We start from the raw sequence: 22089 nt of genomic DNA, 5'->3' as shown, positions 1-22089 counted from the left end.
CCTCTCCTCCGAGTCCATGCAGCCAGGATTCAGGACTTCAAAGATATTCTTCTTCACTGCAGCCTGACAGGTTAAAGACATGTTCCGGAGTCTCCTGGCAAGCGCCAGAAGATTGCAAATCACTGCCCCATTCCAGAAAGCGGCTCCGAGAGTGTCAGTGCAGCTCTTAGATAAGTGCACCCTGGTGGTAAGAGAGGTGACAGAACAAAGCCAGAACTGCTTTTCACCCCTGGAAACACTGGTCTTTCATGTCAGAGTTTAGGCTACTTAATCTTTTTGTGCCGGGAATAAGATTTCCCTGGTGTGACATCCACTGATAGCAATGGACGTTCCACAACTTCCAGTGCCAAGAAATTAATGCTTCAATCTGCATAATCAAATCCCCAGGTAAACATCACCATTCCTTTCTCAATACTTTCTGTCCCTTGCATTTGGAAATCCTTATATTTATACAAAATCCATGAAAATGTAAAGCTTAATAACAATTTTTACTGGAGGAGCTTTTGGGATTACTATGATAAACATTTACTGCATGAAACTTAAAAAATCCAGGATAATTAGGTTTTCTTATATAGTTGAAATATGAAAAAAAATATATAACCTGAATGTTGCACGCTACAAGGTGTATTTACTAAATTTAAATTTTAATCACTTAGTCTATTGCAATACAATATTGATTTATGTTTAGGGTTTGAGCCTCTGTTTAATGTTGAAATCCTTAAAACAAATCTTAGACACAAAGGTCTCTTCATTTTTTCATCAAATTTCTTAATTCATCTTAACTAGATTCTTCCTTACACAAAAAGCTAGAAAGGACAATTAAAATGTCACAGTGGCAGAAAATTCAACTAGCAATGACACTCTTCAAGGTTTTTGTTTCTCCGTAGAGCTCAATGAGTTAATCCGATACTGCTGAAAGGGCTTGGGAAGGCCAAACAAGACTGAATCAGGTTAAGAAAATTTTATAATCTTATGTGTATAATTAAATCCAGGACCTGTGATCAACGTGAATATAAATCCCAGTATTAAGGTTAGTCTAAATTTAGTCCATGAATTGCTTTTATGTAACTTGCTACCCTAACAAACTCCTATTTATTCTTCAAAGTCCAGAATAGCTGCAACTACCTCCTAGAAGGATTCCCTTTTAGGGAACACAGTGTTCATCACTCTTTCCTTTGAGGACCTCTGATAGTAAATGTTTCTGTTGCATTTAATGCTTTACTGCACAATTGTTTATTCATTTTATCTGCCTCCTTATTAAATGATGACCTCCTTCACTCTGAATCTATGTCTTAATCATCTCTGTGTCCTCAAGAGCTAGTACACTACCAAGCACGTAGTACCAAGCACGATAAATTTTTGTTGCAATAATGAATAAAGCAATATATTCTAGCTCTCCTATGAATATGATTGTGAAGCCTAGTATCAAGGAATTCTGAGCTCATGGAACACACTTTGGTTTTTTAGAGATGGGTTCTTGCTCTATTGTCCTGGCCACAGTGCAGTGGTGTCATCATAGCTCACTGCAAACTCAAATTCCCGGGCTCAAGTGATCCTCCTGTCTTGGCCTCTCAAAGTGCTAGGATTACAGGCATGAGCCACTGCACCCAGCCTGTAACAAGTTTTAAATTAAAAAAACTCACCATCATATCGTCAGCAAAGAGCAATAGTTTGACCTCTTCTGCTCCCATTTGGATGCGCTTGATTTCCTTCTCTTGTCTGATTGCTCTGGCTAGGTCTTCCAACACTATGTTGAACAGCAGTGGTGATAGAGGGCAGCCTTGTCTGGTTCCAGTTCTAAGCGGGAATGCTTTCAGTTTTTCCCCATTCAGTATGATGTTGGCTGTGAGTTTGTCATATATGGCTTTTATCATTTTGAGGTAAGTCCCATCTGTGCCTATTTTTTTTAAGTGTTCTTATCATAAAAGGTGCTGAATTTTGTGAATGCTTTTTCTGCATCTATTGAGAGAATCATATGGTTTTTGTTTTTGCTTCTGTTTATGTGGTGAATTACATTTATGGATTTGCATATGTTGAACCTTCCCTGAATCTCTGGGATGAAGCCCACTTGGTCATGATGAATTATTTTTTTGATGAGCAGCTGAATTCGATTTGCTAGGATTTTATTGAGAATTTTTGATGTGGTATATGCTATCTGGGGGATGGCAGGGTTGTTGGGCAATGCAAAGGCAATTTATGTAACCAAAGTGTTTGTACCCTTGTAATACTCTGAAATAAAAACAAACGAACAAAAACCTCACTATCACTAGGGCAGAGAAAGAAAAGCAGGATGCGGGCCAATCCTGGCCCACAGATGTTTTATTGGGCTTCCTCAGTGTTATGAAATAGTTGAATCAGGTGTTGGCTAACATTTAAAAATTGAGAGATTATACATACAAGTCTGCCTTCCTAGCTTAAAAATTCCTAAAGCTATGGCAATACCTAACTAACATTTCGTGCGGCCACAATTGGCTGGAGCTGGCAACAGAACACACTGCGTCCTTTGCTTATTACTTCACCTGGCTCAGCTCCTTAAGGCATTTAAGTTCAGGGCATGAGATTTTTCATTGTTTCTGGTGAGGGCGTGGTTTATGTGGAGCCAACCATGTGTTCTTGAAAGCAATTAATACATATTTGGGATATATATATATTTTTTTGGGGGTATACAGAGCAGAGAAGTGTGTTTTCTCTCGTGTCTTTTAATTTTTGGCGGCGGTTTTGTTGTGGGAGATTTTAACTTTTATCCCTGTGACAGTGTGTGGACCTCTGTGTCTCTGTGCCCAAGCGCACCCCTGTTTTGTGATTTTCTCTAGCTCTAGGGGTTGCCCACTTTTCCGATGTGTGTGTGCCCTTTTGTGTGGTGTCTCTGTCGCCACGAGGAGGTGTAACACAAGCGCAAACTCTAATTTTAACACAATATACACACGCACAAAAAAACTTGGATTGAGTTTGGGGGGGGGGTTATTTCCCTTTATTTTTTTTGTTTTTTTTAACCTTTTTTTTTCCAGTTTTGCTTTTTTCTTTTTGGTTCCCCGTTGCCTTAGGGCTTTTTTTTCTTTTTTTTTCTTTTTCCCTCCCTGGAGTCACTTCATTTGTGAAGCCACCTCTCTCTATCTCCTCTGTTACAAGCTTTCTATTAGCCTGAAAGGTCCACTTAATCCTTAATTCACTCAACATTTATTGGGGCTCGCTTTTGTTCAAGTTATGTATTGGGAGGATTTGAAGGTCAATAAGACTAGGTTCTTGTCTCTAAGAAAATAAAGGCCAAAGCAAGCAAGTAAAGAGTAGGAATCATATCTTGATTTCCTTATAACAGACCACATCACCTTTTCCAAAAATGTTTGTGGTAAACTGATCATAGCACAGCATTTAGTTATGATGGGTGGACTGGTGAGCTCTGGGTGTTGAGAAAAAAAAAATACACCCCTCAATTGCTTTGAGAATGAAGAGCAAATATGCATTAGAAAAGAATTGTAGCATGCCTACAAAGTAACATACCAACATGGGCTGGGATGTAGTGAGCAGGACGTGTGTAAGAGATTGAGGGGATGAGGGGAGGGGTTGTGACCTTAATCCAGGAATACTCCCGAAGTATATGGATTTAGAAGCAGGATTGGAGGAAGAAAGATTTTCCTCATGCCTTTGTGTAAGGTGTTCTTTTTGGCTGGCATGTATACTCTCCTTTGTTCACTCCGACTCACACTGGGCCGCAGCTTCCTCCTTAGGCCTTCCCCAAGGTCCTGTGCAAGCAGAGTCACGCCTATAGCATTCCACATGCCTCTTACCACATAATTTCACTTTCCGGCTTTCGTTGTAGATAGACCACAGGTGCTTGGGGACATTCATTTTACCAGTGACTCCTCAGCACAAACATGCTTGGGTGCTCCCACTTTGTTAGTCAGTGAAGAGGAGTGGGGTGGGTGGCAGGGAAGTAGCATTTTGAACAGGAAAATGATGTACAAAGGAACAGCTGAAGGAAAACCTGCTCTGTGGAGTGAAAGTGTATCTGCTTGGCTGAAGTAAAGAATTTGTGTCAGGGAAAAAAAAGAAAAATGAGGCTGTTGAGGGTGAAGCAAGTCCATAGAGCATCTTGGAAGTATTATGAAGAAGGAAAAATCACGTCTTGCCATAACCCTGATGATCCTTTCTCATCTCCTGTGCAGCTCTTACGTGATCCCAAACCAACCTCACGTGTTACGTCTCATCATCGAAAGCCCTGCCCTGCAGGAACCCTGCGACCTTTCAAAGCGTTCCTTACCTCTCGGAGGGGCCACTTCCTGCACCTCTGACAGGTTAATGTCCTTTCCAGTGCTTAGTGCATGAGACAGAATCCCTGCTGCACATTCTCCGAATGTTTTCATGTCTGACTGATACCCGTAATGAAGCCACCAAAGTCCTCTGATGACGCAGGACGGCAGATTCACCGCCAGTGGATGCTCCGCCATCTGGGCCTGGCATTATTCAGCATCCCTGAGGCATCGCTGGGCTGCTCTTCCTGCTGCCCTGCGGGTCTTTCTAAATTTAGATATCAGGATTGTAAGGCAGGGCTGGAGGAGCATGTGTGGCTGGCACGCAAGCAGCCAAGGGCAGAGCCAATCAATTTCAGAAACTCATGAAGTAACTTACTTATATTCCAACACTGTGGGAAACCAGGTAGGCACTATAAACGTGTGGATTTTCCTGCCTCTTCTCTTGATTCTTTCTTAGCTTGTGGCTCAAGAGGGGCCATGATGGATCACAACAAAAAGGTTCCATCGCCAAAACTAAGAACCTCTGTGCCACCCTTTAACCTCTTCTTCTCTCACTCCCCTACTCCTCTCCTGCTGTTTCACCGTTTAGTGCCCTCTTAATGATTTCCTCTTTTCATCTTTTTGTCTCACTTCACCTACATGTATTTTAAAGTACCCAAAAGGTAGATGTTTTGAAAATCAAAATACATACAATTAAAATGTATGATAGGGTTGGCATTTTCTAATTTCTCTGAATGACCAAATATCCTAGAGAAGATGCTTCCAAGTTTGTTGTTCAACTGATTTTTCAGTCCGGGTAGCTGTTCATTACTGTGTGGTTGTGTTCATTACTCAATGGTAAGTTCGAAGGTGTCCAACAGTATAAATGCCCAAAAATCTCTGCTTCTCAGAAATAAATAAAAGAATTTGAAACATATGCATTTGGCACCTAGGTTGCTTGATGGGGTTGATACGAAAATACACATAAGTGGACAGAAGAAGGTACAGCCTTCTCACCAAGAGGATTATAATCTTATTGTATCCCCTTTCCACCAAATTAAATTCCAGAAAAAAGATGTATGTAATTCAGTGTTAAGCCATCAAGAACACACTGACTATGTACTATGAACAGTGATATGGGGAGGGGGTAAAAAGTAACATTGAGCATAGTCCTTGTTCCCAAAGAGATTGCTACTGAGTTGAAGTGAAAAGTTAACAAGAAATCCCTGGTTACTTGGGCTGCACCAGATAGTCCCCACGGCCATGGGAGGCTAGCTTCCTTAACTCTATGCAGGGCCATGAACTGCTGACTTGTGTGGCACAGATCAGCGACACTACGTGAACTCCAGCGAGGGTTAAGTTCAGTGAGGACTGCTGTGATGCTGGATGGCCCCTCGGGGGTGGTGGCATCGGGCTGGATCTCAGAGTGGGAGGCATTGCTTGTGGACAGGTGGCGAGGTAAGTGTGTAGTGTCCTGCTAAATCAGACACTTTGAAAATAAAGGCTGAGAGGAGAAAAATAAATAAATCAGAGGAACAAGTGGAATTTTAAAACCCTCTCATCTCATCAGACAGAAATCATAATATAAAACACTAGCAAAAACAAAAAAAGTCAGCACTCTAAGAAGTGCAGCAAATTTTTGCACCTTGGTTCTAAGCTGTCAGACCCTCTACTGCTCACGTGAATAATCTACACTATAACACTCCTTTCTTCCTATCTTGGCCTAAGGATATGGATAGTAGGACCCTTTGAAATATCAGATAAAAAACAAAAGAAAAAACTATCTTAAGCTGAAAATATGAGAATATTGTCCTATCAGGATAATGATAACACAGACGTCCAAAGCAAGACAAAGACAGAACACGCAGGGAGAAGAAAATCTTAGCTGCCACCTTTCAGAAATGTGTAAATATGGCAGGCTCTGTATTGTTACAGCACTGCGGAAGCCCTCTGATCTGACTTGGTCACACATGGGCCCGTTAATCAAAATGTCACTTAGAGTGGGGTATCATAAAAATGGTCCTTGTGCCCATTCATGCTCCATGCAGAGGGAGCACTGAATGGAGGTGAAAGGGGGGACTCAATGTCACTACCTTTTCAGATTTAAATCCTTGCTCTGCCAAATTCCAGCTATGTGACTTAGGCTCTCTATACCAAAATGTCCCTATTAGTAAAATGGATGTAGCAATAGGTCCTACCCCATAGAACTGTAACAGAGATTGAATTGGTGAATGCTGTAAAAGTTGTAAAATAGTATTTTATATATGGGAAGAACTACACATTTGTTAAATAACATTTTGGTAGGGCCAACGCTGCTTCTTTGCCTAAAGATCTTGTTACTGGAATCTTTTATTATCTTTTTTTCGGGGGGACATCAAATACACACTTCATGCATTGTCTATGATTCCTAATTTTTCTTTTTCTTTACAATGGAACAAGAAATTTTCTTTATTTTTTATTTCAGGGTATTATGAGGGTACAAACATTATGGTTACACTTTATATCTTTGCCTCACTCAAATGAGGGTTAAAGGCATGCCATTCCCCCCTACAATGCTCCCCGTGTCCTTTAGTTGTGGGTTCATCCCCCACATCCCCCTAGTCCCTGAAGAGTATTACTGCCATGTGATCACCCTAGTGTCGATCAGTACCAATTTGATGGCGAGTACAAGTGGAGCCCATTCTTCCGATCTTGCGGTGCCTCACTTTGGATAATGGGCTTAACAGTTTAATTCAGGAAAGTATAAGAGGTTCTAGATCACTGTTGTTTCTTATGATTAATATTCCATTGTATACATATACCAAATTTTAATAATCCACTCATGGATTGACGGGCACTTGGGTTGTTTCCACATCCTTGCAACAGTGAATTGTGCTGCCATAAACATTCGGGTGCAGATGTCTTTATCATAGAATGTTTTGTGCTCTCTTGGGTAGATGCCTAATAGTGCTATTGCTGGATCAAATGGTATCTCTGTTTTTGACTAACTACTGGGTCAAGGAGGAAATACAGAGGGAAATCAAGAACTTCTTCGAACTAAATGATAACGGAGAAACAAGCTATCAAAATCTGTGGGATACAGCAAAAGCATTCCTGAGAGGAAAACTCATAGCAATAAATGCTTATATCCAAAAAACAGAAAGTTTAGAAATTGACAACCTAATAAATAGAATCAAGGACTTGGAAAAGGAAGTGCAAACCAATCCCAATCCAAGTAGGAGAAAAGAAATGACTAAGATCAAAGCAGAACTAAACGAAATTGAGAACAAGAGAACTATATGGAAGATCAACAAAACCAAAAGCTGGTTTTTCGAAAAGATAAACAAATTTGACACCCCTCTTGCTAGATTGACTAGAATCCAAAGGGAAAGGTCTCTAATAAACTCAATCAAAAATGAAAAAGGAGAGGTCACAATAGACACCACGGAAATACAAAACATTATTTTTGATTACTATAAAAACCTATATGCCCAAAAACTATATAACGAGGAGGAAATGGACAAATTTCTGGAAACATACCTCCCTAAGTTCACCCAGGAGGTAACAGACTATCTGAATAGACCAACCTCAAGCTCAGAAATTGGAGCAGCAATCAAAAACCTCCCAAAACGTAAAAGTCCTGGAACAAGAATTTAAAACCATATGAAGAGCAGTTCGCATGTAGAATCCCTCAACATTTAATACAATCCCTGGTTTCCCACAATTTTTTTATAGTTAGACACCTATTTTAATTTGATCGCAAACTCTTTTTTAGCCACTTACCTTTATAGAAGCTTTTGAAACATCCAAATTTGTTTCATAGAAACAAGTCTCTTTTTACATCATAGTACATTGGTTTATATGATACATATAAAATTGATTAAAATTGTTTTAATTATATAATTACCATTACAAGTACTACTTGAGTGAACCTACTAAGTTACAAGCATAACTCATTTTTGGTGAGCAGCAACTCACCATCTCTCTCTACCAAATACACTTAGCAGAGAGCTCTTTGCTAGCTGCCAACATTCTATGTTGAGGCTGAACAACACCCATTCACTGTTGAGGGTGCTGTTCCGTGTGATTTACAAGAGGAAATGGTGAGCATTGGTTAATCTGGCTAAGTAGGTTCAAATGTGATTAGTTAGAGACTCCAGTCCCTGTAAGAGCATTACTTTTGGATTTCATTTGCTAAACTGGCTTCTTAGTTCTTTGGAATTTAGCTCTAATTATTGATTTTAATAAAGGAGGTCTTTTAAATCTGGTTTGTTATCATCCATAGTCCCAGAGATATCATTCTAGGAATTGGAATCAATAGAGAAGTTTGTTGTGTATCTTAAGATTTTAATTTTGAGGTTAGGCCTTTCTTCTTGTCCATCATGGGCATGCCTCCTTCTGTAAGTTTACCAGAATCTGTCAATTAGTCCTTAGAGTGAATTCTTTTCTGTTTCTCCCATACAAGGATTTGCTAAATTACATTCATTGTAACCTCTTATTTCCTACGTTTAAGGGACAAAGAGTTGACTATTCATATATTTTCTACTATTTACAATTTATCTGTCCAAATCACAATGTGTTTAAAACACTTCTTTCTATATTTCTCTCCAAGTGGCTACTTTAGGTTGTAGACAATCATTAGGCTGTATTCAGCAGATGACAACTAATGCAGCTTTCTAAGACATGCAGAAAACTACTTAGAAATCTGCTGTACTCAATCTGCAGTACACGGGCAGGCACTATAGGGTCTATAATATTTGGGACCAAGTGCACACTGATAGATTTGCTGCATTCACCTGCCGCATCCTTACACAGACTGGGTTGGACCCACATGGCTGCATACTGCCCAAGAATCCATATAAGACGGGAAAATTTTATAAAAAGAGGTGGGGGCATAAACTTCTTCTAGGTTTATGCAAAATAACTCCCCAACTTGAAGAATGAATTTATCATTTATTTATTATTCCATTCAACAATTACTAAGCATCCACAGGTGTAAAGCAAGCTCAGACTGCTTTTATTTAGCTCCATGGTATGTCTTTGTTTCTTAATTAAATCCAAAAGTACCACCAGAAAATGAAAAGTCATGAGTGAAATAATTAACAGACTACTTGGGAAGTCAGCAACTTCCTGTGATTGTGAGCTCTAAGATGTTAGAGGGCAGGCATCACATTTTTTATCATTCTTCTTCACAGAACTATTAACAGCCCATCTTTTATAAATATTATTTAAATTAGAATAGCTCCTGGAAGTGAGGACAGTTTGGGGAGGAATATAAAGTATGTTGGCTAAAAACACTTAATGCATAAACACTGAGTTCTATTGCTAGCATACACATCATCCCCTGCCATTTGGGTATGGTTTAAGAAATTCGTGACAGCCAATGGAAAAGCTTAAATATCTACAGCACGTGTGTTTACTGTGCAAATAAATTATCATGATTCATAAACAGGGAATGCAGATTCTTAAACATTGTTCCAGAAAATCCTCAAGTTAAAATAGGCAAAAGAGAAAAATTCACGAACATGCAACAACTTTTAAAAGTACTTATAATATTGGATTTTGATTATGAGATTGCAAAAGCAACACAACTTTTCATGAATGCAAAATCCCCTATGACAAACATTTTTGGTGGTCAAGATCAGGAAACAAAAGAGAGATAGATGACTCCCCCTATACACAATTTTTGAGTCATAAATTATGAATTATGTTCCAACAGATAAAGCAGAGAGGAAATTAATTTGAGATGAGATCTATTTTGTAATTCAGAGAGCTGTTTTATTTTAATTTGGGGGGAAAATTACATTTTGATGTTCAGCTTTACCAAACATCTTTCTTTCTCTGAAATGAATTGCAATTTCCCATTATTTCTCTAAGGACTCCTAAGATGTTTATGCCAAAATTCAGAGGGTAAATTAGCAATGCAGTCTTGACCATTTGGAAAAAATACTGTCCAGTACAGATTTCTACAATGATGGGAATGTTCTACTTACACACTGTCCAACACAGAAGCTGCTGGCCACATGTGGCTTTTGAACACTTGAAATGTGGCTAGCTGGACATAGAACTTAATTTAAATTTTTTAAAATTAAAATTTTAATAGTTCTACATCGCTAGTGGTTACAGTGCTGACAGTGTAGTCTAGATGATCAGAGTTTGGAGAAGAACCTTCCTCTTAGCCAATTAGACCAAGCAGTGGTAGGTTACCCTTTGTACATTGAACACTGTCCCTGTGAAACCTCAGTGCAGCCTTTGACAGCTCAGCCTCAGAGGGACTCCAAGCAAAGTTCATGGGAGCTTGTTTGAGCAAATATACACCATAATCGGATCAGGAAAAAAAAATCGGAAACAGCAAAGATCAGCCCTCCAGCCCCCTCTACCAATTCATGTGTTTCCCTGCAGTGGGACATATTCTCTAGTGCTTTGTCACGAACAGCTTCAAAATGATTCAAATGGTTTGACTTTCCACAACTTTCCATGTTACGAAGGCAAGTAAAAATAGAGTTCAGTGAGAGCACTTAGACAAAGACAACCTGTAAAAATACTGAGACAGAATATAAGAAATGTGTTTTGAGGAGAAACTCTGCAAAGAGAGAGATATGAAAGAAAAACAAACCCCAGCTGTATTTTTGATTAATAAAGGGCTTGAAATAAGGAAATGTGCTTTGGCATTACATAAAACTCTTCCTTGCTTATCACAGAATGCAAGATTACTAATACCAGTCCCCAAAGCAATCAATTATTTCCTAACTCCACTCCATTGTTCCACTTAGTTTACTGGAGGACTCTTTTGATTGTCCCTTTTACCTAGTTATTCTTTGTTGGTGCATTTCCTTATCTGCACGTAGTTTTAAGAAGTCAAGAATTTAAGAGATGTTCATTTTTATGAACATTTTTGAGAACTTCTCTCATATCTTGAGAGAAGAAAAAATTGGGGTTCTGATGCAATGTCTTTGCCCATGAAGATGTTGGTAACGTCTGCATTTAAGTAATTTCCTATCAATAACATTTCAGGACAAAGACAGTTTTCCAGATAAACACATACCTGCAGGAGCAGATCAGAAGTCGGTCTGACACGCTGCTGGAATAGGATGCTTAATGTTCGATTTTGTTGTTCCAAATCAAACACCCTTGTTTTCAACTTTACACATTCCTCCCTTAGATCCTACAACAAACACAATAAAGGGGCAAAAGTCTGTAACTGAAAGATGTTTTTGCATATTATCACCACATTATATATAATATTTCAGACACATTAGTAAAAAACAGTATTTTTATTCTTCAAAGGTCCCAGAAATGAATCACACACAGTGCGTTTTCTTCCACAGACCATGGTCTGATAGAATTATTATGTGCAAGGAAGACCAATTTTTTTAAAAAGAAACACCTTGAAATCAGAAATGCATTAGTCTAGCATGCTATTTCTGAAGATAATAAATCTTAGCGATATAAAGTCAATTTAAGTTTCCACCTATATATTTTGCCTTTTCACTGTCTTCACAAAAGCAATCGTAAAGCACAAACCACAAGAACAACGTTTTTGCTGTGAATAGAGATTTGATGAACTAAAGAAACTATCACGTTTGATGGAGACTTTCATTGTCATTTGCGGAAACGAGTTGAAATTCTCGGCTCTGTGGCTAACAAAGTCAGTGATGCATTTAGTGGGAGAAAAGTAACTATGAAGTTAAGGTTTTTAAGAGGCCAGTGGTAACTTGCACATCCTCTGAACCAGTGGATTTCCATATCTTCTGGGCATTTGGGTCTCAGTTCTGGGGAAGAAGCACAGTAACCCCACCCTGGCATCCTTTTGGAGCAGCTCTTTTGAATAGTTCAAACACCACAGAGACCTTTCTCCAGCACATAGGAGGGAACTGACCCATGGGAACGGCCTTCCAAACTGACCGTGTAAAAGGTACTTGTGGTACTTAAATGTCTACATCCCCTTTGATGGGGCTTCAAGATCCAGTAGAACAAAGCCCAAATTCAAGGTTCTTCAAAAGCTGACCCTTTTCTACATTTCAAACTTTATCTTTCACTATTTCTTGAGGTGGTTTTTTTTTTTTTTTAAGTCTTCTGTTCTCACTATGCAAAGAATAAAGGTCGGGCTTGTTCTTGAAAGCTCTCTGCAGTCCTGCCATCCTCTTCCATCCCCCACTATCGCTTGTCCTTTTTTTTCCATCTCCTATTCCAGTCCCCCTTTGGCACTTTGATTGACATCCAATTCAAACTGTATCACCTCTCTGATGACACTTTACCTGGCATCCTCCAAGGATTGCTTCCTTTTCTGAACACCAATCAGCCCTCAATGCGTCCTCTATGACATTTACCATATACTACTTTGTATTCATTTTATCTTGTGTGTTCTAGATTTATGCTGTCAATTACATGGCATGTTTCTCATCAGGCAAGCACAAGAAGATACTGAAATAAACAACCACACATGCATATTGCCCTTATATTCTTTTTTATTCCATCACCTAGCACAGTGCCACATATCGTAGAAGCTTAATAAGCATTTGCAATTCTTTTGCTGCAGGAGAGCATGATGACAAATTCTATTCTCTAGTGATGGGTGAAATATAGAGAGTTTAAATTTCCCAACACTTCTGGTTTGTACATCTATGTATTCTGACATGGGGATGCTATTGGCTTTATTTAAGGCTCTGCGGGCAAGGGAGAGCATTGGTCAACAGTTCTGACCCTCAGCGTCTAAACAGCAGTCACAGAGAGGAGTGGGCTGTTCCATAACCTTGTATCAATCTTACTTTGAAGCTAGAGAGATCTGGCTTCTGAGGCATTACTTGAGCGTGCATGATTATATCCAGTAGATTAGTATTAATTCTGTTTAATTAGGGCAAAGAAACAGGTCAATGTGTGGCCCACTGCACAGTTTTTACTCCCTTCACCTTTTTAAATTAAATAGGTAAAGCTTATGCGTAGGATGTTTTCAACTGATTTGTCCCTACAAATGTCATGTTCAGAATGACATAGGTACCTCATGTACATAGGTACAAGAGGCGGGAGAGTAGAAGCAGGGAGGTGCATTTATACTTGTGGGCACACATGGCTCTTGGCAGCGGCCACTGTAGGGCCTACTCACTGCTCAAATTAAAATGCTGAATTTGTTTTCTTTATTTAGAATTCAACTTCTGTCTTTGTCTCACTTATGCTAATTTTTGTTCTTAGCATGTATATAACACTCTTGGCTCCCAAACACTAATTGTTTTCAGTACTGCTAATTAAGTAATTAATAAAACTTGACTGTGAGGTAGATAAATATTAATAGTACCTATTGGGTGGGAAAATACAATCATTCTCATTTGCAAGGTGGAGATACGGAAACAGAGGCATACAAGTGTGGATTTGCAAAGGGCAAGGGGACCTGAAAGCAACAGTAGCCACGATTTTTAGCAGCAAAACTGAGAGTAACTGCATAAATAAAATAAAAAGAAAGAATGAAAGAAAAAAAATCAATATACTCTAGAGAGTTATGAAAAGTGCCCAAATTTCAATGGCTGTTGCTATTAATATTACTTAGGGCATGGTAAAAGTTCAACAGTGGGAACACAATTTATTGACCCTGAGAACTCCCTGTTCATCACAGTTGGCTCGTCCAGCTCAGCACATGGCAGAGGGGGAGAGGGGAGGCTTCAGGAATATGACACTGTTGGTCTTACAATCACTGACAAACAGAAATGAGCTGGTCTGAGCTCTGTAGATAGAAAAGAATTGCTTGCATTGTTTTTAATATCTTTATTTCTTCCGTCAAGCTGTGGATAGTACCTGATGCCAGACAGCGTCCCAAGGTACTGTAATCAAAAATAGACACAACCAGAGTGGACAGACAGACAGAGAGAGAAACAACTGTTTCTTTGAACACTACTGTGGTTACTGGGCAGATGGGGCAGCAACTGTCTTAGCTTCCTCTGTGCTCACGACAGGAACCCACTAACATAAAGGAGCACATGACACATCTAGCCTGGGTACAAGAGCAGCTCTTCTGACCCTATCAGTTACAGAGGCAAGACTTAGATAGTGCCCCCAGGTAAGGCTTTAGAATGGAAAGAACTCTCCCCTGTGCAGATGCCATAGTCTGGGACCACAGCTCAAGGGAGGGCCTGCGCCGTCCTCTCTCACAATGTTTCTTCTTCTTCTATGCCTTCCTAGTAGGTCTCAGGCCTCAAGAAAAGGACCTCGTCAAAAGTATAGGGTTTTGCTTTCTGATATGGAAAACGGGGCACGATGTATAATTTTATCATGGGGAGATAATGCCAAAGATTTGACTACATTTGATCTCCTGTTTAAAATAAAGCACGGTGGTGTTAGGTTCAAGAATACAGCCAGACCTGCTTTTCTTGCAGTGTGAGTGTCACTATTATTTAGAAGCAGAGACTGAGGGGTTATAGGTAAAGGTAAGAGCAAAATACACCGAGCAAAGTGACACACTGGTCTAAAGGGTCCCTGGCCATCGTAATGATCCCAAACCACAATTTCCCTGGAGGATCTGCACACCTGGTACTTGGGCTGAAGAAGATTCTGGATACACTGCTATACAGTACCTATGGGAGTTCAGTTACTTTATGCACTTAAGAGTAAAACCATTATTAGCTCCAGGCCGAAGTAAATTTAAGAAAGTACCGATTGCTTAGAAGCAGGACATATACTGACATTACCACTGGGGTATTGTTGAAAACTACTTAAATCTGATTTTAGCCTGTAAAAACGGTATTATAGTGGTATGCCTATCTCAGAGGCAGTGTCTATCATAGGAATACACCGGATTTGGGGTCGGAGGGCCTGGGTTCTGGTCCTCATTATCCACATGACCTTGAAGAAGTGGTTTATTCTGATTAGGCCTCAGTTTATTCATCCGTAAACTGAAGCACTGTACAAACGGGGCTTTTCAGGAGAGTGATGTCTCAGCTGCTTCGTGGGATGGCTTGCCAGGTGCCACCTTGTGCTTTCCCTGAAGTTGCACAGGCTCTTCTGGTCATATCCCTTCTCAGTGGCTTTCACTGATACATGCCTATCTCTGCCGTAAATGCTAAGACTTTTGTAAAAAGAAAAGCCATTTCTGGAAAAGGCTGGTCATGTCTCAGACTGACCAAGGGTTTTAACATCGAATATCTAAAAGGCAAGCCAGGTGACATAAATGTGTGACTGAATCGGGGTAATGCACAGGAAGCGGCGAGTCCTGTGGCAAACCGTACACCGTAAGCCTTCCTCTTCAAGGCCTTTAGATCAAATCATTTTTAATCTGGGTGATGGCTAAACAGTTTATGAAATTTCGGTGAACTGAGCCCATTACCAAAGCTAGTTGATAATCTCAGGATTAAATGCTTCTAAGTTCCCTGGCAATTGTGAAATTCCAGGGTTCGAAATAAGATTGATTCTGAGAAAGCTTGACTCCAAATTTAGAGTCAGTTTCACTCCACACACGTCAGAACCTGAATGCTCTTCTTGCTAGAGACCAGCAGTGCTTCCAGAAGTTTTAACAAGTCCCTTGGCTACCTTGCCCTTTTGTTTTATTCCCTGCAAGCGTATCTAACCATTAGATTTCAATCTATCTGTTGATGTTCATGGCATCTCTCTCTGTCCTACTCAATTACAGCGGAGAAAACAGTAAGTGCCTGAGTGGGATCGAAGAGGCAGAATGGGGCAGTGGGTCAGAGCACGGGGCTCGCAGTGCAGCAACTGTAGGTCACGGCACGGGCTCTGCCGCTGCCTAGCAATTGGACTTACGCGCAAATTATTTTCTTAGTCCTAACTTACAGGGCTACAGTGAGAGCAAAATGACTTAGTGCATTTAAAGTGCTGGACGTGGGGTCTGACTGCTTATAAGTGCCCGGTAACTGTAAACCCTCTTCAGGAACCAGATGACAGATAGAACATTGTGACAGAAGGGGACAAAGATGGTCCCACTGCCCCTCCTACAAGGGAAATATGTAGGGGTTTGGAGTTCTTTCAGCTACAAGCTATAAAATTATTTTCTGCTTCTACCTGAATGGCTGCACTGTTGGACTCCACCATATACCAGCCTTATTCCATGAAGGTGAAGAAAAAATACTAAATATAAATATTTAGTTATTCCAAAGAACATGTAGATAAGACTGAGATTGTTGATGTGGAGAAAATAGTTGCAGGGAAAATGCTTTCCTTTCAGGTTTGGTGTTAGGGGCAAACAAAACAAAACAGAACAAAAAACACTGACAAACCTAGGAGAGTTAAACTGTCGGCAAATGTAACTGACTTAATAAAGATAAAATATATGTCAGACGAAACTATAAGTTTAGCCTGGATTACTGATTTCACTTGCACTTGTAGACTTGGACCTATGATTTGGAGGCGTAAGGGAAGAGAGTTGGGTTTAATATTGTCACTTTAGCATTATTGATCTAAAGGGGTGCAGTCTGCTCTCTTAAGGGAATCCACAGGTTTTTGAGATAAACTGAATTAGTTGACTTAGGACGGTATATGTACATTTAACAGAAGCTGGTAAGTTTATGGAAATAAATTATTTTCCATCAGTATTGGTAGACTCTGTTACTCCCGGATGCCTGTCTGGGCCGATTCGTGTTATGTCATGAGAAATGCGTCTTTGGTTGCCCAGTGAAGAGCTGAAGCCACGGCGGATTTGCTTTTGTGTCATAACAAATGATATATTCTAAAACTGCACAGTTATGCCTGTAATTTCACCTCAAGGATTTTTTTGTGACTCGAATAAATCACTGAAGATTTCTGTTTTTACTCTGTGGCATTGACGTTTCCTCTTTAGAATTTGTTTTCTCATTTGCATTTGGAGTACATTTTATTTCCTATATTGTACTCTTAATTAAAAAGAAATTTTAGTCTTTTTGCAGCAATTTACAGTCCCTATAAAAACTGGAAGGCACACATTTCTGCAGAACATGATTCTTCTGGAGTCTCCGAAAGCCCCCAGCTTCTCTTCCTGCCTCGTGGCATCCCTGAGGCATGGTATCTCACAGTGGCACGTGTTTCTGTGTCCCACTGCTTAGCTGTACCAAGGTGGATTTATCTGTTTACTAGTTATTACTTGGATTTGTGTAGCTGTTTTTTGTGGCTGACCTGAAGGGTTCCTGTTTTCCTTTTTATTGTACTAGATGGCTTCCTTGTCTCTTTCCTGAGGTACCATTAAAAGAGACAGGCTTGAGAAGTCTTTCAATAGTTGCACACAGAGCTACAATGCACTGCCTTCATTCCTTAGATTTATAATTAAATGAGCACAGACTTTCCAACAGGAGGAAAACAAGTGAGAAATTAAAGCCTTTGAAAAAGAAAAGGCATTCGAAAATGTTGCAGCAGAAATTGCAAGTTGCCTCCAATATCTGTTTCTCACCTTCTTCCACAGTGATATGACAATCAATTTTCAGCTGGGCACACACAGAACAAAGACTTCCTTGCCAGTTTCATTAGGTGTGGCTGTATGACTAAGGTCTGTTCAAGTTGTAGGTAGGGATGTATGATAGCTTTGGGAAGTCTCCCTTGAAAGACAGCTGGTGTATATACCCTTTACCCTCTTCATATTCTTCAGCATTTTTCCTTCCTGATGGCTGGAATGTGGATGTGATGATCAGAGCTAGAGCAATCATTTTGGACCATGAGGTAACCTTGGAAATGGGGACCACATTACATTGAACAACAAAATAGAAGCCAGGGACTCTAAACTTTATGAACAGAGCTACCATACCAGTCCTGTACTGCCTACTTGCTGATTTATATTGGAGAAAGAACTAACATTTTAGCTTATTTAAGCAACCCCCATTTTGGATCTCTGTCACTCATGATGGAACCTAATTCTAACTCACATAAGTGAACTCAAATCTCTTTATTTATGTCATGTTAGTGTAAAATATGAAGCAGTTAAAATTATTTGCAGAAGGAAGCATGACATTTTGATAGCAGTAGTAGGGGAGGAAATCTAGCAAATATATTATCACAATGCTTGTATAGTATAAATTAATGATAATATCTATTTACGTGCATGAGAAGCAGCCAACCTCTAATAAAATTATTTTCAATTAAGAAAGTCAAAATGGCATAAATTATTTTGCTCTCGTTAGTCACAACCTCCTGAATATTCTGCATGATCTAACAGTTCCTTTTGGAGAAGGAGTCTCCATTTCACAGGGAAAGAAATCAAAATAAACAAAATCTGAGGGAATTATTAATAGAATTTAGATTCTCAGAAACATTATGGCAAGAAATGGGAAACATGCAGTAAAATTTACCAAACAAGCCAAATTTGGGCAAACGATGACCTGCATTTACCCTGCGTGCTCCCAAGATGTGATCTTCTGTCGTCTGAAGGCAGAATAGGGACGTAACAGAGGAGTAGGTACAGAAATTTCACGTGCAGTAGTTACCATTTATTTTATAATTACCACAAACTGCTATGGGAACTGCTCTAGATGCTTCCTCTCACAGGATCACCACAGCAATCGTGGGAGGTGGGAATTGCTATCCCCACTTTGAAGAAGAGGAACTAAAGCTCAGAGAAATTAAATAACTTCTCTAACCCCAAAGATCTCTTGATGAATTTTAGGCTTCTGTTAATGCTGTTGAAAAGAGGATATTCATTTTATGGGAATTGGAAGAATCCACCAACTTATTTAAAGTTTGTAATTTCCTAAATAAAAACGATACGTTGGCTATTCTTCTGGGTACATGGAAATATTTCATGTACACAAGACTATTACTTTATCAAGAGTTTGAATTTTATGATTCTATCGGTCATTGATGTTACTTCATATGCCATCTAAAACCACAGTTTTAACCTAAGTGAATAAATACAAAAGTATTGCATCTATCAAATCACAATTTCTGAGTTTGACAACATGACTTCCAATTAGTCATGAGTACCCTGAAAAGACCAAAGCCAGAAAGTGACCTACCTTTTGAGTGAGCAGAGCTTGAACAACTTGATTGGCTACCTTAAAAAATAAAGAAAAAAGTTGCCATTAATAATAACGAGACTTTATATGTACAGACTCTAATGTACCCATAAGTTTCCCACAGCTTATTGTAGCTAATTAGCAACTCATTTGCCTTTTTCCTTCACTTCCAGAGGATTGTATTCTTTTCATAATAAGCCTATCCTTCTTGGTAATATTTTGCTTTTTCCAAAGGTGACCTTGTTGCTAATTAAGACGGTTAGGCTTGAAAGATCATTCATACCTTGACTTTCACATTTCCATATTTGGAAAAATAATATCCTTTCATATGTAAAGTACTCCAAGAAGTCTAAAAAATGATATAGTACAAAACACGATCCTAATTATCTGTACACAATTTCTACAGTTTGCTGATTTACAATGTCCTTTGCCTCTCCTTCCTATCCCTTTGCTGTCTATTTCAGTGCTAAAAATTACTTGCAATAGAGATAGGCTGAATGGTTGAGAATGGGGACAACGCACTGTGTCCTATATGCCCTGCTTCCAACCTCAGCGTCTTCCTTATGCCATCCTGTTGTCATTGCTACCTGTAACAGAATCTGGTAGTTGTATACTCCAGCATCCATTTTCCTCGTCTTCCTGAGTCACAAACTCCAGTTTTTTTGGCTGGGCACATTTAACTACATTTCCCAGCCTCTCTTGTAGCTAAGTATCCCCATGTGACAAAGTTTTGGCCAATAAGATAGAAGTAAACTATTTTCTGGGATTTATAGGAAGTCTTTAAGAAGAAGGGGCCTCACCCTTCTTTTTCCTTTTCCTGTCTGGGACATGAAATTACAGTTATGGCTGGAGCTGCAGCAGCTACCTTGACAATGGAAGTTACATATTAAGTGTATCTGGGCAGAAAAATCGGACAAGCCTTGTTCTGATGATGCCATGGAGCTATGTTATCTACGGAACTTCTATGTGAGAAAGAAATAAAAGAGTCACCATTATTTTGAGTTTCCAATATACAACCAAATATAATTCTTAGTAATATATTAACAACCCTAATTTTCTTCAAGTATCAGACAGCTTGGGGCAGCAGGGCAAGCTGGGTCCCTCCTCAGCCCAAGGCAGTGAATCTTTTATTTTTTGTTTTGTTCCGGTTTGTTTCTTTTTAAAAATGTATTATTATTTCAGAATATAACAGGGGTACAAATGCTTTCGTTACATAAATTGCCTTTGCACCACCCGAGTCAAAGCTACAAGTGTGCCCAACTCCCAGACAGTGCGCATGGCACCAGTTAGGTGTGAATTTACCCATCCCCTCCACCCCCTCCCACCTGCCCAGGTCTAAGCCAATCCTGGCAATTCCATTCCTTTTCAGTGACGGTTTATCAATAGGCATATAACACGATCCCAGCTAAGGGCTGCATGTAAAACCCATAATATATCCCTTGTATTTCAAGGATCTGGCATTTTCTCCAGATAACCATTCATCATTTCTATATGTATTTGTGCTAAGATTTCTATTTCATCTGCAGATTTCAAAATGCTTGACACAGAATTACCTACTAAACTTCAACATAACATTGAAGCTATGTACCCACATAGCTGATGTTGATAAAATTAAGGTGGACAGGTAAAGTAGGTAGTATTTTTCAGCCAATACATAAACTGTAAACATTCAGTGTGATAACTGAAACTGACAGCATTAAAGAGCAAGTCAGAATATCTAACTATCCTAGATATAAGGTATTCCTGGTTCATTCATTTCTTCCTTCATTTCTTCAATATAAATTTTCTAAGTATCCACTTGTAAAGCTAGATGACTGAGCCCTGGTTCTTGACTTCAAAGAGTGATAATGAGTAGCAGGTTGGCAAGAACACAGTTATAACCCGGTGTGATAAATGCCTAATCATCATGGTAATTCTCACATTCAACCAAAGACTGAGGGACACATGTTCACTCTCTTTTCCCATGGTAACAAATTTATTTCTGGTGATGCCAAAACTATTTGTACTTGTTTCCCTGTCTTGTATAGTGGAACAGATTATAAAATAAGAATGTTTTCATGGAGCTTAATTGTTTCTTGATTCAATACTGACAAAATAGTACATCTTTAATGACAGTTGGCTACCAGTAAGTCTCATAGAAAATTAAAACACAGGCTGTCATCAACTTTTGATTAGAAGACATTCACACCACAAGCAGTAAATGACTAGAATCAGATTGTCCATAACTGATTAGTTAAACTGTATACACAAGAGGGCTTTCTTTTTTTTCCCATCAGAAGTCTTTCAAATTTATACTGTTGACATTGAGTAAAAACGAAAGGCCTTTCATTGAAACTAACTATGGTTTTGAAGAAAACGTATTCTTAGGTATTTTTTCAGTGAAGTTCAAGTTAAAGAAGTATACCCAAGAACTATCATTGACCAAAATAAACCATACTTTCATTAACTGGTGTCTTATTTTTTCTTTATCACTTTATTAATAAGTGATCACAACAGGGATAACTGTTATTCAGCCCACACAAATTGACCAATAGCATAATTGTGAAAATCTTTCGGTTTTTAAACATTCATTCCAATTCATAAGTAACTAAGAATTTAAAGTCACGCTATATATCACTTATTTTATTGTTGGCAAATAAAACATAACGGAAGAATTGAACTATTCATGCAGGTTGAATCAGGAACAATGAACCAAAGTTAATTCATACCATAAATAATTTACTTCTTTTGGATCTCAAACTTTGGATTTGATTTACATTCTCATAAAACTGCCCAATATCAACATTTTCTTTTCTTTCTCCCAACTGGTCTCACACTTAAACCATTCTGTGTAACAGCAGTCACATAAAATAGCTCTATCCATGATTTAACAGGAGACACAGACTAATATCCTAACTGTAACAGCCCACAGGAGGGAATAAGTTATATATCTGCAATCCAAGCAGTTGCCCTGTAGGTGTACAGAC

The 22089-nt window shown here is 39.1% G+C and overlaps 1 protein-coding gene across 1 annotated transcript in view; it reads right to left on the bottom strand.

Moving 5' to 3' along the window:
* The window catches only part of NCKAP5 (NCK-associated protein 5), an 839167-nt gene that overhangs the window by 169352 nt on the left and 647726 nt on the right, over positions 1-22089 (bottom strand). The window contains exons 8-9 of the mRNA XM_012650513.1: positions 19124-19162; positions 11254-11373 (exon numbers count right to left, since the gene is read on the bottom strand). Of these exons, the coding sequence (XP_012505967.1) occupies positions 11254-11373; positions 19124-19162 (159 nt within the window). The remainder of the gene's footprint in view (positions 1-11253; positions 11374-19123; positions 19163-22089) is intronic.

The sequence above is a fragment of the Propithecus coquereli genome, unplaced genomic scaffold (genome assembly GCF_000956105.1).
Source record: "Propithecus coquereli isolate 6110/MARCELLA unplaced genomic scaffold, Pcoq_1.0 Scaffold33, whole genome shotgun sequence".
Lineage (NCBI taxonomy): Eukaryota > Metazoa > Chordata > Mammalia > Primates > Indriidae > Propithecus > Propithecus coquereli.
The sequence above is the reverse complement of the archived record's forward strand: the minus strand, read 5'-3'. Positions and strand labels throughout refer to the sequence as shown.